Genomic DNA, 15,452 nt, shown 5'->3' with positions numbered 1-15,452 from the left:
TCACCAGCTCAGTCTTTTCTCTGCCTCAGAACCCAGCTACGCAAATCCTCAGAAATGCCCTCCTCAGCCCATGAATCTCTGTGGTTTGCCAGCTGGTGGAAGTGGGCAGGGTTTCTTGGAGGGTAGGGATGTAGGCAGGTGCACAGAGCTGTGGGAATGGGCAGCTAGCGTTTTCTTAGCCAGACAGCTCAGGAAGTCGGGCGGCTGAAGAGAGCTGCCAGCTCTGGGATCTGCCACAGGGGAGAGCTCCCAGAGGTGCCAGCCCAGTGTTTGTGCCAAGGGGACACATCCAGCCTGCCACACAAACAACTGAGCCTGAAGCAAATCAAGCTCAGACATCACTTATCCTCCAAATCCCAACCTGTGCCATTTCCCACCTGTCCTGGCACTCAATGAAGTGCTCCTCAGTGTGCATGAGCGTTGGTGGAAGGGAAACAATGGTTACGTTCCACCTTCAGAGTACACCGAAGTCTGTGGCCTTGTCCTGCTGGAGAGCTTAAAAGCATCTGCACATCAGCTCGTGACTGACCTGAGCATTCTCCATGGGGCCCCGGGGAAGCAGAAGCTAAGATCAGCGTTTCACACTAGTTGCCTTCACCACTGGAGCAGAAAGCCCTGCTATGGCAGGGCGTGGAGTGCTGCTGTATTGAGCATGTGGCCAATGCTGATGGAATTTGTTATGCATCACTGAAGCGTGTTGCACGAAAACATCTTCCTTTATTCCAGTCTCCCTTGGAATTAGCTGATTGCCGGGGACGCCAACACAGGGGTTCACAAAGGTAGGTTGAGAGCACCATCTGGTGGCAAGAACATGGAACTCAGACTTGCCTTCAATCCATAGCAAGAGTCAACTGGTTCCTCGCATTCCCTTGCCTCTGTTTAATAAAGTGTTCTGGATTAGAGCTGGGTGAATTGTAAATCCCCCTGTTCATTAATACTTCCATAAATAACAGCACCAATTCAGGTTCACTCTGATTCACAGGCTCCTGCTGTTCGTTGTCTGTGAGTACTGGGATGAACACAGGCACTTATACATAATCACCTTTATTACACGAGTGACCAACCGAGATTGGAGCCCCACCATGCCAGGTACTGCACAAACACAGAGCAGTAGACAGACCGCTCTGAAGCGTACAATCTAGATAGACAAGATTTAAGATTGTAAAATTATTTGGGACAGGAACTGTTCACTATTGTTTGTACAGATCCTAACACAATGGGGTCCTGGCCCATGATTAGGGCTGGTGTATGTGGGGGGTAGAACAGTGCTGGTGACAGCGTTGGAACAAGAACATCCACTTGACTGTAGCACTCCAGCCAACTGCCTGGGGGCGAGGAGGGACTGCTGCCGAGTCCTAGGGTAGGCTAAGGCAGTGGTTCTCAGCCCAGGGTACACATACCCTTGGGGGTACGCAGAGGTCTTCCAGGGGCGACAGCAACTCATCTAGCTCTTTGCCTAGTTTTGCAACAGGCTACATAAAAAGCCCTAGCAAAGTCAGTACAAACTGAAATTTCATGCAGATAATGACTTGTTTATACTGCTCTATCTACTGTACACTGAAATGGAAGTAGAGTATTTATATTCCAATCGATTAATTTTATAATTATATGGTAAAAATGAGAAAGTGAGCAATTGTTCAGTAACAATGTGCTGTGACACTTTTGTATTTTTATGTCTGATTTTGTAAGCAAGTAGTCTTTATGTGCGGTGAATCTTGGGGTAAGCAAGACAAATCAGACTCCTGAAAGGGGTGCAGTAGGCTGGAAAGGTTGAGAGCCACTAGGCTAAGGTCCCCAGCCCAGATTCCTGCTGCTCCTGCTCTATACAAGAGACTCTCTCTGCACCAAGCAACAAAAGCTCCAGAGAATCCCTGTCAGGCCTGGTCTACGCTACAGAGTTTGGTTGACGAAGGCAGCTTTACATCATCTAACTATGGAAGTGTCTATAGTAAAATTTTGCTCCCGCCACCATAACTGCTATGTCAACAATAATTCCACCTCCACGAGAGACACAGACTCAATGTCGATGTAGCTAGGTCGATGCATCATCAGTGTAGACAATTCATTGCTTACATCAACTGTTGCTGGCTTTCAGAAGTCGTCCCACAATGCCCCACACTGGCAGTTCAGTTGGTGCAAGTGCTGCTGATGAAGATGTGCACTGCCAACACAAGGAGCAAAGCATAGACAGCCACAAGCAATGTAATTACTGCGGCGGCTATATGCCAGCGTAAGTTAGGTAAGTTAATTTTGTAGTGTAGACATGCCCTCAAGACAGAGCGAACTGCCAGAGTCTGAGCGGTCATGGGCTTTGAAGGCCTGGGACTTTCCAGTCCCGGGCCCCAAAGCGCAGCCATGCAATCACTAGGCCGTGTTGTAGGAATGGCTGCAGCTCAAAGGGAGCACAAGGCTCTCAGCAGTTCCTCAGGTTGCTCTTCTGCCTCGAACAAGAACCAGGCCAATGGAGAAAACTCATGATGGGGCAGCAGCCAGCACAAACGTGAACTTGGGCCTCTGTATCAGCACTGGCCTGCTCTGAATCCGCTGAGGAGCTTGTGGGCCAGATCCTGTCTCCCTGTACTTTGTGCTGTCATTGCCACCAGGGCACAGCACTAGCTGTCCTGCATGGGGGGCACATTCCACCTTTTTTGCCTGGTGTAAATGATACAAGTTGCAGAGCAAGGGAGAATCAGACCCTGGATATTTCTGTGCGCAGAATGGGCCCAGCTGAAGTGCACCAACTTAGCTGTGATGCTTCATAACCTCTTTATGGCTGTGCTTTTTATAAACAAGATACTTACGATTCTATCATCTTTTGTATAATCCCCCCCAAAGCTATAGCCAAGGAGGCTGCAGGATACTGCAACATCGAGTAAGAATGGTGAGAGAATCCCCAGAGTATGGGAGGGAGGGAGGAGAGCTGGGAGTTCCTCGGCTTCCTGAACTGCAAAAACTAGGACTAAGCCAGATATTGCCTCATGGTCAGTTCTCCCCATACCTGCAGAAACCCCTTTGGGGGAACAAAACAGGCCCCCGTGCAGACAGGAAAGAGAACATTGCCTCCTGCTCTAGACATCATTTGCTGGGATGAAGTATGAGACACTTCTGCATGAAGGTCACCTTCAAAAATCCCCATGAATCAACACCTGCCTAAGTTAATGTCTTTCTCGCCTCCGGTCCCACTCCTTTCTTAACTCCTGTGTCTGCTTTTCCCAGTCTCAGCCTTCTGCTGCCTTCTACACTTAACATTAATACTTAGCTCTTACATGGCACTTTTTTCCAATTGATCTCAGAGCACTTTACAAAACAGGTCAGTATCTTTAGCCTCATTTACAAATGGGGAAACTGAGGCATGGGGCAGTAACCAGCAGGCCAGAACTAGGAACTGAACCTAGGTCTCCTGAGTCCTAACCCAGTGCTCTATCCACTAGGTCACATTGAGCTTTGTGACCCTTTCAGTGTCCCAAATAATGTACCACACTGAAGCAGCACTTGTCATTAGCTGTCAAAGCACTTGACAAAGGAGAGCACCCATCTTCCTCCTTTCTTCAGATGGGGAAGTGAGGTAGTCGCACTCTGTGTCTCAAGGCCACACAGCAAGTCAGGGGTGAAGCTGGCAATAGAAGCCAGGTCTCTCGAATCCCAGTGACTAGGGCTGTTCTACACTGACAACTTACTTCGGCACAGCTGTGTCTCTTCGGGGGGTGTAAGACCTGAACGCAGGTCTCCCACATCCCACGAGTACCCTAACCAGCAGGTGATTGGCTGTTCCAGGGAGCGGGCTTGCTCCCTCTCTCTGCCCCCCGCCCTCCTATCAAACAGTGAAAGGTCTCAGTACCAAAGAGGAGAAATCTCTAAACTCTTTTCCACCCAGCTCTACGACTGAGCTATCCAAAAGGCCCACAACGCCTCTCCTGCCTCCGAGAACTCACCTGCTGCACAAAGCACTCCAGCCACACTGACCACGCCTCCATTTGCCGGCTGCTACCTGTGCCCATCGTGACCTTAGTGTCAGTTCTTCTATGAGGACTGCATTTGGACATGCTGCCTACTCTAGAGCTCCCTGGGCATTAAGTACCGTACACATCACACGTTGCTGGACAAAGGGATTTGCAAAAAAAAAAAAATATTCAAACCACTCTTTTATTGGCAGCACAATCTCCCTTTTTCAAAAAAACAAAACAAAACAAGCAAAGACGCTTCACAGCCAAAAGGAAAACCTGCCTCATAGGACACAGGAACCAGGATTTCAGCCCCAATCCTGAAAACAGCCGGAGAGGGAGGATTCTTGCACCTACATGAATTCCCATTGGAGTACCCAGGGTGTAGGCTGCTCCTACACGGATCCAGTTACAGGATCAGGACCTTACGTTGCCATGGGGTTGAAGAGGCACGCAAGACTCTCTCAGTCACAGCGCAACCGTTTTCATTTCTGCTCCTAGTTCTGTTGAAGCATCTCATCCTAGAACGCTAATGGGGAAAGATCGGATGGATTTCAGCATGTCATTTCACCCCACTTTGTCCTTGTACAACCTGTGCAGGGCCAAGCACATAAGGGGTAACATGAACAGCAGAGAGCACTGTGGCAAGGAGGTTTCAGAATGACAACTATATCGTAAATATCATTCTTGTTCTCTAAGGCAATGGCTTGTGAGCATCACAGAATTCCCTGTGGCGGCCATTGCTGTCAGTTTGGACTCGGGGCTTCAGGGAATAATGATTTGGAGGGAGGGGCTTTCGAGTGCATTGACTGCTCATGCGAGGGGCCTGTGTGGAGAAAGGCTGGTGCGATTGGATGGTGTAAATCCGGTGTAATTTGTGAAAGGTTTCTGCTATGTTTCCAAGGCTACAGCTCTTCCTCAGCCACGTGTCTGGAGCCTTGTAACAGTGAGACAGTTTGATCTATTGAAAGCCGGTTTATGAAGTTAGAATATTCCCTTGCGCCAATCGCTGATTATACAGGGATGGCTGATACTCAACCAATGCCAACTGATTCTGAATTCTGGCCATTTATTTAAATCTTTGCAGGTCTATAGACAGGTACATGCCAAAATGGGCTCTGCAAGAATTATACAAAATGCTTCCTGGGTAACATGAGTCAAAGAATGCATTGTACAAGCATCTGATTCAAAACAAAAATTCTCAAAGGTGATTCAACTGCCTCCTTGCAAAAGAGCAGCATGGAGGCCACGCTGAAACACCAGACAAACTTGGAGATCTACAATAGTAAAACAACCCATAAACCCATTTCCTCAGACACTTCCAACTTCACCCACAAGCTAAAGACTTTCCCTGCTTGGCACTTTTTCCCTTTTAAAACAATAAACAAAGAAAGGCACAATTCCGAGGAACAAGTCTCCGTGCAGAAACAGGAGTCCAGGGTTCATCCATAGCTAAGGCTTTTCCCACCATGAGAACCAAACCCAGCTACAGACACAAGTATAGGGACAGGGATTGGCCTTTGGCAACAGGGCTCCTTGGCTTGGAGAGTCCGAGCTGTCCAGCAGGTTTGGATCATGGTGGTCTGCAGGTCCTTTTCAGCTGAACTCTCGGCCAGGGAGTAGGATGGGGGCCACTAAGGTCCAGAGATAGAGGAGGAGACCAGCCCAGCTGGAAGAAATCTTCACCCAGACTGCAGTCCACGGACTCGTCATTGTCTGGGAACCTTCATCGGGCCTGAAACACCAAACACAAGCCTCCCGCAGTCAGTTGAAATTGGGTCACTGCAATGTACCGGGTAGGCTAGTTCCAACTGGTATCTCCTGCCCATTCCCCTCCCTGTGCCCAGCTCTGTAGCTGGGAGAGAAATAAGGAATTGAAATCCTGTACCCAAGTGGATACATTGACTGTAGGGGTCACTCATGCATGGGGCAAGGAGTGTGGGGGATTCCATTAACTAGTCGTGCACCAGTTTAAATTCCCACCTTTCGTTAAACGGGTGCTACCCTGTGAGCACAAGGGTCACTCCCCACCAGCTTGCGTTACTGCCAATTGAAACCACCTGCCCCCACTTCCCCTTGCAGAGCCAAGGCTGCCCCATGGACAGCGAGAGCTGGACATGGGCCCAGCTAAGGGGAGAGCACGCTGGACACCGCACAGCTGCTGGGGAGCAAACTGGAGCTCATTCTGACGCGTGCACTGACAAGGCAGACTGTCAGCGAGGAGCTGAGGGCAGTGAGGAGCTGTACTGTGCTGCCAGAGTGGGGACAGGAGAAGCGGCTGAGTGACTAGTGCTTTAGAAATAGCCAGGGAGAGCGGGGAGGGGCAGGACGGGGCAGCGACAGACAGACCCAGATAAAGGGGGCAGTTAGTCTCCCAGGTGAAGTTCTCCAACAGCCAGATCATCTTGACTTCAATGGAGCCTGCAGAGCCCCCACCAGGCAATGATCTCCAGACTCTCACCAGAGGTTACGCTCCGTTGCAAGCTCCCTGCTCGCAGGTCTGGCAGAGTTCAGCTGAGGACACCTCCAAGGGGACCCAGCCTGCACCGCTGCTGCCCCCGCTCTGCACTGGTTACCAAGGCAACCCTGCTATTGTGGCAGCAAAAAGGGGGTGGGGGGAGCATGCCACGGGCCGCATGCCCCCAGCGAGCCGAGCTGCACAGCTCACAAACTCCACGTTCAGAGCAGAGCCACAAAGTCGCTTGGGAGGCTGCACGCAGCTAGGGCTTGCTGAATAGCTGAGAAAGCTGTCAGTCACACCAGGCCAAGAGCGCCTAATACTCCTCTGCCTCTTGCCCTATGGGCCTGCTGGGGGGAGCGGCAGGGACGGGACGGGGAAAGGCATGGAGCCTTGGGCCGTATTACCAGCTCTGGAGCCAGCTAGGGTGAAACTCTCCTGGGGCAGAGGACCTGCGCAAGGCCTATGCACCACTCAAGTCCTGCTGGAGCCTCACAGGGCTCTGCCTGGCGTGAATTTTGCCTTCAGAGATCTCTTGCTATGGTTAAATAGATGGGAGCGTTTGTCCCTGTGCTTCTCAGTATCTGCGATGGGGGCTCAGTGGCACGTTTACAACACAGATTGCGTCTGGGGAGTCTTCCCCTGCCATTGAAATCAAAGGTGACTCAGTGGCATCATCGCTGTTTGACTGATGGGGAAACCGAGGCACAGAGCAATGAAGTATTTTTCTTGCGACGCAGATCTGGGAATAGAACCCAGCTTCCCTGATTTCCAGCCCAGTGCCTCATCCACCAACCCAAGAACATGAGGAGATTAAAATGCTTCAGGGATAACCCCATTGCAGGCCTAACCTTTCCTGTGGGCAGTAATGAGGGGTCTGATACTTCCTTAGCTCAATGTGAGTGGGAGGAAGAACAGCCACACCATGGGTTGGGGACACAGACGCTCCACTGACTGCTCCCTCCACCCCAAATCACCGCGGAAATGCCTCGACACAGCCAGTCATTGCTGGGGCGCTGTGCTGCCAAGCAAGACGGATCCCATGCAGGCATGGCCCCCTTTTCTGCCCTGCAGCCCCCAGCCAGAAGCACCGGCTCTTGGCACTCGCAGCGGGACCCCAGTGCGGACTCAGAGGGAGGTGGTGGCAGCTCCTACCTGTACCAGTTTGTGAGTGTCATCATGATGTACAGGGAGGCCAGGAAGAGGCAGATGTGGAAGAAGGTGTAGTTGTAGGCCACTCCGTCCTGCTCGTTGTCATAGGCCCGATGTGCCCCATCTTCCACGCCCGGGTCCCCACCACTCAGCATGGCCGGGCTTTCCTCAGTCAGCATCATCTTGTTCACTTGGCTGTGGTCTGAGGAACGGATGCTGAGAGCAGAGACATCAGGGAGAAGTTAAGTCCACTGTAGAGAGGCTCAGAAGCTCTATACTCCTGCCGGCTTTGGACGCTGCCTACAGGTGAGTTCCCCTCCCCTCCTCGCCCATCCCTGTGGCTCACTCACGACAAACGGATCATTAGCCAAATGCCACAGCAGGCCAGGCTGTGCCCTCAGTTACATCTCACTCAGGGGACGTCTCTGTCAAGCCCGGGCTGCACGACCCTCAGGAGAAAGCCCTGCGTGGGGGGACACTGCACAGGAGCTCCTAGGCCAGCACTGCTAAAACGCCTCACGCCAACTTCCGGAGTCCCCCTGCTCTGGCTGCTCCGCGGCAGGGGACAGGACGCTGAGCACTGCTGGGGAGGAGGAGCCAGGGGGTTCCCCGCATGGCTCAGAGACTCGGGCAGACACTCCCCGTCGGCCACGGCAGGAGAGCCGCAGCAGCCTCAGCCCTCACCTGATGAAGAGTGTGCACAGGAGGAAGATGACCAATCCCACAATGCTCGAGGCATCCCACCACTGAGTCACCTGCCCGTCAGCCGCAAGGCCGGCGGTGCTGTTCCTCACCAGGAGCGTCGGGTTACAGTACTTGTCTGAAAAGGAATTCAAAAGCCAGCGTACGCAGCAAGACACTTTCCACCCACTCAGGCCAGCAGGTCACTGCGGCTCTGGCGGGAGGCGTTGGGCTGGCGGCCCTGGAGGCTGGAGAAAAGGCACAACCAGCAGCACAGTAACTCCCTGCTCCTCCTCTGGCCATCCCAGTGAACCCGGCCCTTGGAGGACCCCTGCTGCGGGGAGAGAGGGTCAGGAGCAACGCACTGACCAGCTCAGGGAGCCCTGCGGAGGTTGCTAACAAAGGCTGAGGTGAGAGCCAATTGCAAAGGTATTCGGTGTGCACTGCACTGGGCTTATTTCACAGAGACCAGTGTCCCTTCCCCCCAGGTCTGCTTTCCAATACAGACCTGAAGGGGAACGCCCAACACTACTGAACTGCCCCCCTCCCACCCCCCGGCCTCTGAAGCTCAGACCCCCTTCACGCTGGAGTGGGGGCAACAATCCTCAGGCAACACACACACGAGCCCCGGACTGGCCGGGGTGCCGGGCTGGTGCACACCCCTCACCCGCTGGGCTGGGCTGGATCTGAGCATGCGTCACAATGCCCAGCCAGTGGGGCCTATAGCTACAACCCACCCACTGCAGGGCTGGAAAGGGTCAGCACCAAGCAGCAGTTACAGCTCCTGGGACTCGCTGGCTTTGGTTCTAGTTGGTAACTGGTAACAATCGCCAGTGAGGGGAGCTGGGTGCATGAGGAGCAATGAAGCCAGCTGGATGCCAGACAGTAAAAGGTCACATAGTCATCGGGAGAGGGGAATGAGCAAGGAGAGGACTTGGTCAGGGGGGTTAGGAGACAGACACCCCCTGCATTAGCCTTTCTGGACGGTGTTGTGCCATCCCAGGCTGATCCAAGGCTACCTGCAGCCTCTGCTGGCCAGCATCCGCACCTTCGAATGCTACCTCCCCCTGCTCGTCAGAGGAGCTGGTTTGCCAGGCTCCATGGCCAGGGTCTCCCCAGAGGCTGAGGCAGGGTTCACGAAGTTCACCCTCGAGACACCGGCTGCAAGCCCTCGAGCACCAGCGTCACTTACTTGGTACATTCGCCAGGGCTGACCAGGTGATGAACAGGGTGTAGAGGGTGATGATGGAGGCCTGCAGCAGGCCTGAGTGAGGCTGAGCATCCTGCAAAGGTGAGGAGCGGGTCATTCAAAGTCGGCCCGGTCCCCAGCACAACCAACCACAGGGCTCAGACCAGCAGGCAGCATCACTGCCGGCACTGGCAAAGCACCACACGCTACCAGCCCAGCCCAGGGCAACTCCAGCAAAAGACTCCTGCGGGATGTGGAGGGAAAGGAAAAAATCTTCCTCCCATTACTGCTCCTGAGTATGCCCCAGCACAGCTAGGGCTAGCCTGACTCCTGCCCAACAGACCCCGAGCAACTGGACTAGCCCCCTGTCCCAGACAGGCCCTGACAAGCCACTGATTTCAAACCCAGCAAATCTGAACTGAAAGCACCAGATGCTTCAGAGAGAGGAGAAGGAACCCTGCGGCAGCAGTTCTGGGATAACCTGCCCGAAGGAAGAGTTTCTTCCTGACCCCAAACAGTCAGTTGTTGGCCTATGCCCTGAAGCAGAAGGTTTTATACCCCTACGTAGTGCAACTGTTGATATGCTCATCATTCATAGACATGGCTAACCCCATTTTGAATCCTGCTAGGCGCTTGGCCTCAGTGAGGTCTTGTGGCAGCAAATTCCACAGGTTAATTTTGTGCCGGGTTATTAGAAGCATCAAACAATCCTGCGAGATGTCCCCTCCCAATCCTGATGACACCGCAAGCCAGGGGTTCTCAGTGCTGAGCAACCAGAGGGACCAAAAAGCAGCAGGTGACCTTGGCTCAGCAATCTGGAAGGCTGGACCAGCGCTGCCTACCAATGCCAGCTTATGGCACAGCCTCAGAGCGTCTCCACCCTTCCCCATCTCACCAAGCTGGCTGCCAGGAGGAGCGGCAGAAGTTCCCTTCGCCTCTTCCCCTTCTCCTGGCTGCTACAAGGAACTAGAGGATCCCACAGCAGGGCCCTGTATTACAGGCCCAGTCACTCTGCACTGCCCATATCAGGCAGCACAGAGAGTGCTCCTGTGATCAGCACTCTGCCGGACAGACACAAGCAGAGTGCAGGGAGCCCGGCACACCCTGCTGGAGCTGCTGAGACGCTCTATGTGGCCACATGCCGCTTGTGAGCCAAGATCTGAGCAGCCTTGCTGCAGACCATTGCTTGAATATTAACTCTGCTTTCAAGAGTCCCTCATGTCAGCCAGTCCAGCAGAGACGGTTTCACAGAGGCTGGGCTGAACCGACTTCAGCATCGGTAACTCATCGCCATTGCGAACTGGGCCTGCCGTTGGGCCTAACCCAGGCATGCAGCTCAGCCGCTGTTCCCTGCTCAGCCACCAGATGGCATGCGAGCTGCAGGGGGCAAAGCAGCTTGTGCCCTGGCAGGCTTCCAACAGCCACCCGGTTCCCCCTCACCTGGATCTTGGGCAGGATGGACACGACAGAGGCGATGACGCAGAAGATCAGGTTGAGGCTGATCAGCACCTTGTTCTCCGTGCAGCCGTCAGGCTTGGTGTAGTAGACATATAGCAGCACCACAGCCGCGAGGGAGACCGCATAGAAGAGGAAGGTGAAGATGAAGAGGGCTGGGGAGGAGAGAGGATGGAACTAGGTGCAGTGCTCTCTAGGGGCCCGTACAGGGGGCAGAACCTGGCTGGGCCCAGACACCAGCCCAGAGTTAAACGTCACACACCCTGCATGGGTTTCACACCCTGTGAAGTTTTGACCTGCTATGGGCACAGGTTACCGCTGAGATCCCTAGAACTCACAGAAAGGGGTTAGTCTGTTTTTGTAGCTTGTGTGTAGTCACTTTCACTGTCTTCCTGCACGGTCCCACAGCTGTAGGGAAGAGAAACGCTACCGGCAGGGAAACGTGATCCTTAAGCCACCACAACGGACAGGAGCAGGGTCTTACCCAATTTTTAAGCTGATTGGATTTTAACACTGAAAGGGCCTCATCAACTTATCTTCCCCATTTCACAAAGAGACAGGAATCTACTTGGGTGGATCAAGCAAAATACGCTCTGTACAGACCTGCATACCAGCCCTTGGCGTTGCCTTCGTTCGCATTACGAAGCCAGATCTGACTCCAGGAGTGGGCAAAGTCAATCAGAAGGATGAGCTGGATGAGGATGAATAAGAAAGACCCCACCACACCGAAGTAGAACCACACTGGAGTGGGGAGAAAGAGAGAAAGGAGTTAATGCTGGGAATTTTATAAGTTTTTGATAATGGGTACCAAGGCAGGTGGTGGAATCTCCATCCTTAGAGGTTTTTAAGGCCCGGCTTGAGAAAGCCCTGGCCGGGATGATTTAGTTGGGGTTGGTCCTGCTTTGAGCAGGGGGTTGGACTAGATGACCTCCTGAGGTCTCTTCCAACCCTAATCTTCTATGATTCTATAATACCAATGAGTCCCCTGGGGATGAAGCCAATAGACGAGACTTCTTCCTAGCTTCTCTGCCCAAGCAATGAGCTGCTGAGGGGACAGTGATGCATGTCAGTGATGCATCCTTTCTGAGCAAGCACTCCACAGTGCATCCTACTGAGATCAGCTCCAAGGAGACCTTATGGGCAATTGTCCGTCCTCTGGGACACGAGGGAAGGTTCCTATTGCAGAAAGGGGTGCTTAAGACTTCATCATAAGTCTTTAGGCTAGCTTCTCTTCTCCCTCAGCCCCCACCCCACATACTGGCTCATGCTGGGACCTTGACTAAACTACAAAAGAGGTGTGCTCTTAATTGGGGTTAAAACAGCAGTGAAGACATAGCCACTTGTCTTGTACCACAGGTTAAAGTCTACATGGGAGGCAGGAGATGAACTCATGCTGCTAACCTGAGTTAAAAGCAGAATTTCCATGTCATCAATGCCATTTTAACCAGATTTAGCTAACCTGAGTCAAGGACACAACTCCTCCTGAGTGTAGATAACACTGTACCAGTTGTTACCCCATTACCAGTTAATTCAGCGTAATGAACACATCTAACAAGGCTAGCTTGGCACTCCCCAAACATCCATGGGGTATCCTAGGGCTCAGCTTAGAGCATTAGTTATTATTTGTATTGCACTGGAGCCTATGAGCTCCAGTCATGGAGCAGGGCGCAATTGTGCTAGGCACTGTACAAACAGAAAAGAAAGACGATCCCTGCCCCAAGAGCTTGTGCCCTGGAACAAGCATTCAGGGAGTGTTGGGGCGAGGTGGTTAACATGTCTGTAAAGACCTGGGTTAATCAGCAAAAACAAATAAGCCCTAAGACCTGGGCCCAGCAAAGAGGTGTGGCAGGATCGGGAAGGGTGGGGGAGGATGGGACCAACCTGGGGGAACATGCCTCACACTGCTGTTCTGGGGTTTGAAGTACTAGCTTGAGTTTGTGAACCTGTTGACCTGTAATCTTAACTCACCCACCAAGGGAGAGTCAAAAAACCACCACGTGTCTCAAGCTAGAGAGCAGCTCGCTCTCCCTCTCTATGCTGTTCTGGTAGAGAGTGGTAAAAGCTCAGCTGAAGAGCCTCCATACAATGCTCCGGATGCCACCTTTTGCAGCCTCTTCAAAGAGCACCCAGCAATAGACAGACTGATCTGCCAGTCTGAGATCAAACAGCCCAGCGACGGAGTCACTGTAACAATCAATTAACCTCGCCTGAGACTGCACTGGAGACAGCCACCCCCTCTCACCTGCAACAGACAGCCAGGCTGGTACCCGAAAGATCCTTCACCATGCCGCATCATTCCATTTAATGGAGCTCTCTCCCTCCCTGCTTCTTTTTCACAGCCTTGCTGTGTTTGGTTTCTTACTCTGCTCCTGGCTCTATTTTCAGCTGGATGTTCCCTCCCAGATCTCTGCTTTTTTTCTCTCACAGTCGTGAGACTGCAAGCACGTGACTGCTATGCCAAGCACAAGCACGCTAACCGCACGGATGAACCAGATCAGGAAACACGCAAACCCTTTTGTCCTGGAGAGTCATTTTCTTATGTCGCTCTGCTGCCAGCGTGCCCATGTGATCAGACACACAGTATTGATCCTATTACATCCCAGCCTGCTCCCAAAGGCTCAGGCTGCGCCAGGGGCTAGTTAGATATTTTTCCCCCAAATGGGAATTTTGCTTTGGCAGAGAAATGGGAGATAATTTCCTATGGAGGGACTAATGGACGTTCTGTCCCCACCCCAGCTAACGGAGGGGCTTGGTTTTATACTTATATCACGCTCTCATACGCCATCACTTGTGATTCACAATGCAAACAACTCCAGCGAATATAATGGGCAACAAAGGCACGGTTACTGGAGGCGTGAAAACCATTCCTCTTTCTTGAAAGCAGAAGCTGTGGCTCTGCTGCCCCGGGGGAGGGTCACTGTGGGCTCTGGGTGTGTTCTCCCCGCCTCTCCTTGCTCAGTCGGCTCTGAACGATCGCTCACATTGCGGAGGCGGCACGAGCAATCCCAGGGTGGCCCGGAAAGCCCTCCCAGGGCCTCCCCCACTTCACATTCCCCTAGCAGCACTCTGACTACTCCCATCCGTGGCCACTCCCTAGGAAACTGGGCCACACTTCGCATGAAGGCTCCCCATTGAGAACGGGTCAATGGACGTTACAGCACAGGGGTCCCCAACGCGTGCCCGCGGGCGCCATGGTGCCCTTCGGGGCATTGTTATGTGCCCGCAGGGCACCCTGCCGCTGAAATGCTGCTGAGAAGCGTTGCCCTTTCTCGGCGGCATTTCAGCGGTGGCGCTTCTTCCCACAGCTGCTTTTTTCTCTGCGGTATTTCGGCGGCGGGGTGTTTGGCACCCGCCACAGTCTTCTGGGAATAGCAATATGCTATTCCCACAAGAAAAGTTGGGGACACTGTTATAGCATGTTGCAGACAGGAGTGAGGGCGTATTACAAAGGGTTATAAGCACAGCAGTAGAAGCTGTTGTAAATGGTTATAAGCAACTTAGTGACCCCCTGGACAATCTGCAATTGATTCAAACATAGATGAAAGCTTTATACACAGAACCATAATACGAAGCATGAACAGAAAGGGTGCATGACAAATCCAGGGCCAGAGGACAATGCTGTAACAGACACAGCAGCAGTGTGGCATGGAAAGTATACACAGGACAGAGTTGGTCCCCACTCCCACCTTGAAGGGCTTTCTCCCAGCACTGAAAACTGCTGCACCAGAATGATGAGCCGGATTTGTCAATTTACCGTGCAACAAGATCTCACTCTGCTGGAGCCATAAAAGCCCTGCTCTCTCGGTAGAGAGGGATGCTGGGAAATTTACTCCCACCACAGAAGGCAGCTGCGCTCCAGGTAACAACTTCAGGGGCAAATAACTGTGTCTGCAAAACAGGAATGCCTTGGGCAGAGTGCGATGGGGCCGGCCCAAGAACATGCAGCCATAAGGCAGGTGTAAAGGGACACACTTTATCAACCAGCTTACAGTTGCTATGGATCTTGCAAGACACCATGTTGTTCCCCCTTGTTAACTTTTCTGGCTTGTCTACGCAGGGAACCTGACCAGAATAGCTATTCCAGAATCAGAGTGTCCACCCACACAGTTATAGCAGAATATTTCTAGTACTACAAATTCACACCCTATCTTATCTGGATTAAGTCCCCTGTGCAGACAAGCCCTTATACAAACAAGGACCAGTTGCTAAGACACAGAATACAGCCACTGGATTACAGCAGCATCAGTACTGGGTTTGCGTCATAACTTATTTCTTGCTGTTAGTCAGCTAAGCTATCCTAAAACCCGCCTCAGCCACGAGGAGAGTGTGTGGCCTGTCCTGGCTCTGCAGGGTGCACACCCACCAGCAGCGACTTTCCTATCCCTGGAAGGCCAGGCGCACGAGCAGTTAATAAGGCATTAATACCACGCTTCTGTAGCTAGTCAGTCCCACTTGTATATGCACCACTGCCCTCAGCTGGGGGAAATGAGCAGCGCTCAAAAGTTTGGCAACTTGGTAAAGACACTCTCCGTGGCTCTTTTATCTGTCCTACAATGGGCACCCCAGGGCACGCACC

General features: G+C 52.6%; 1 protein-coding gene across 1 annotated transcript in view; it reads right to left on the bottom strand.

Moving 5' to 3' along the window:
- Positions 1-4,120: 4,120 nt before the first annotated feature.
- SERINC2 (serine incorporator 2) overlaps positions 4,121-15,452 on the bottom strand; it is a 31,932-nt gene continuing 20,600 nt past the window's right edge. Inside the window, exons 5-10 of the mRNA XM_077838051.1 lie at positions 11,480-11,617; positions 10,862-11,031; positions 9,425-9,515; positions 8,236-8,371; positions 7,555-7,767; positions 4,121-5,676 (exon numbers count right to left, since the gene is read on the bottom strand). Coding sequence (XP_077694177.1) covers positions 5,538-5,676; positions 7,555-7,767; positions 8,236-8,371; positions 9,425-9,515; positions 10,862-11,031; positions 11,480-11,617 — 887 coding nt within the window. The 3' untranslated portion in view covers positions 4,121-5,537. The remainder of the gene's footprint in view (positions 5,677-7,554; positions 7,768-8,235; positions 8,372-9,424; positions 9,516-10,861; positions 11,032-11,479; positions 11,618-15,452) is intronic.

This window comes from Eretmochelys imbricata, chromosome 19 (assembly GCF_965152235.1).
Source record: "Eretmochelys imbricata isolate rEreImb1 chromosome 19, rEreImb1.hap1, whole genome shotgun sequence".
NCBI classification, from domain to species: Eukaryota; Metazoa; Chordata; order Testudines; family Cheloniidae; genus Eretmochelys; species Eretmochelys imbricata.
This window is presented reverse-complemented; position numbering and strand designations above follow the sequence as displayed.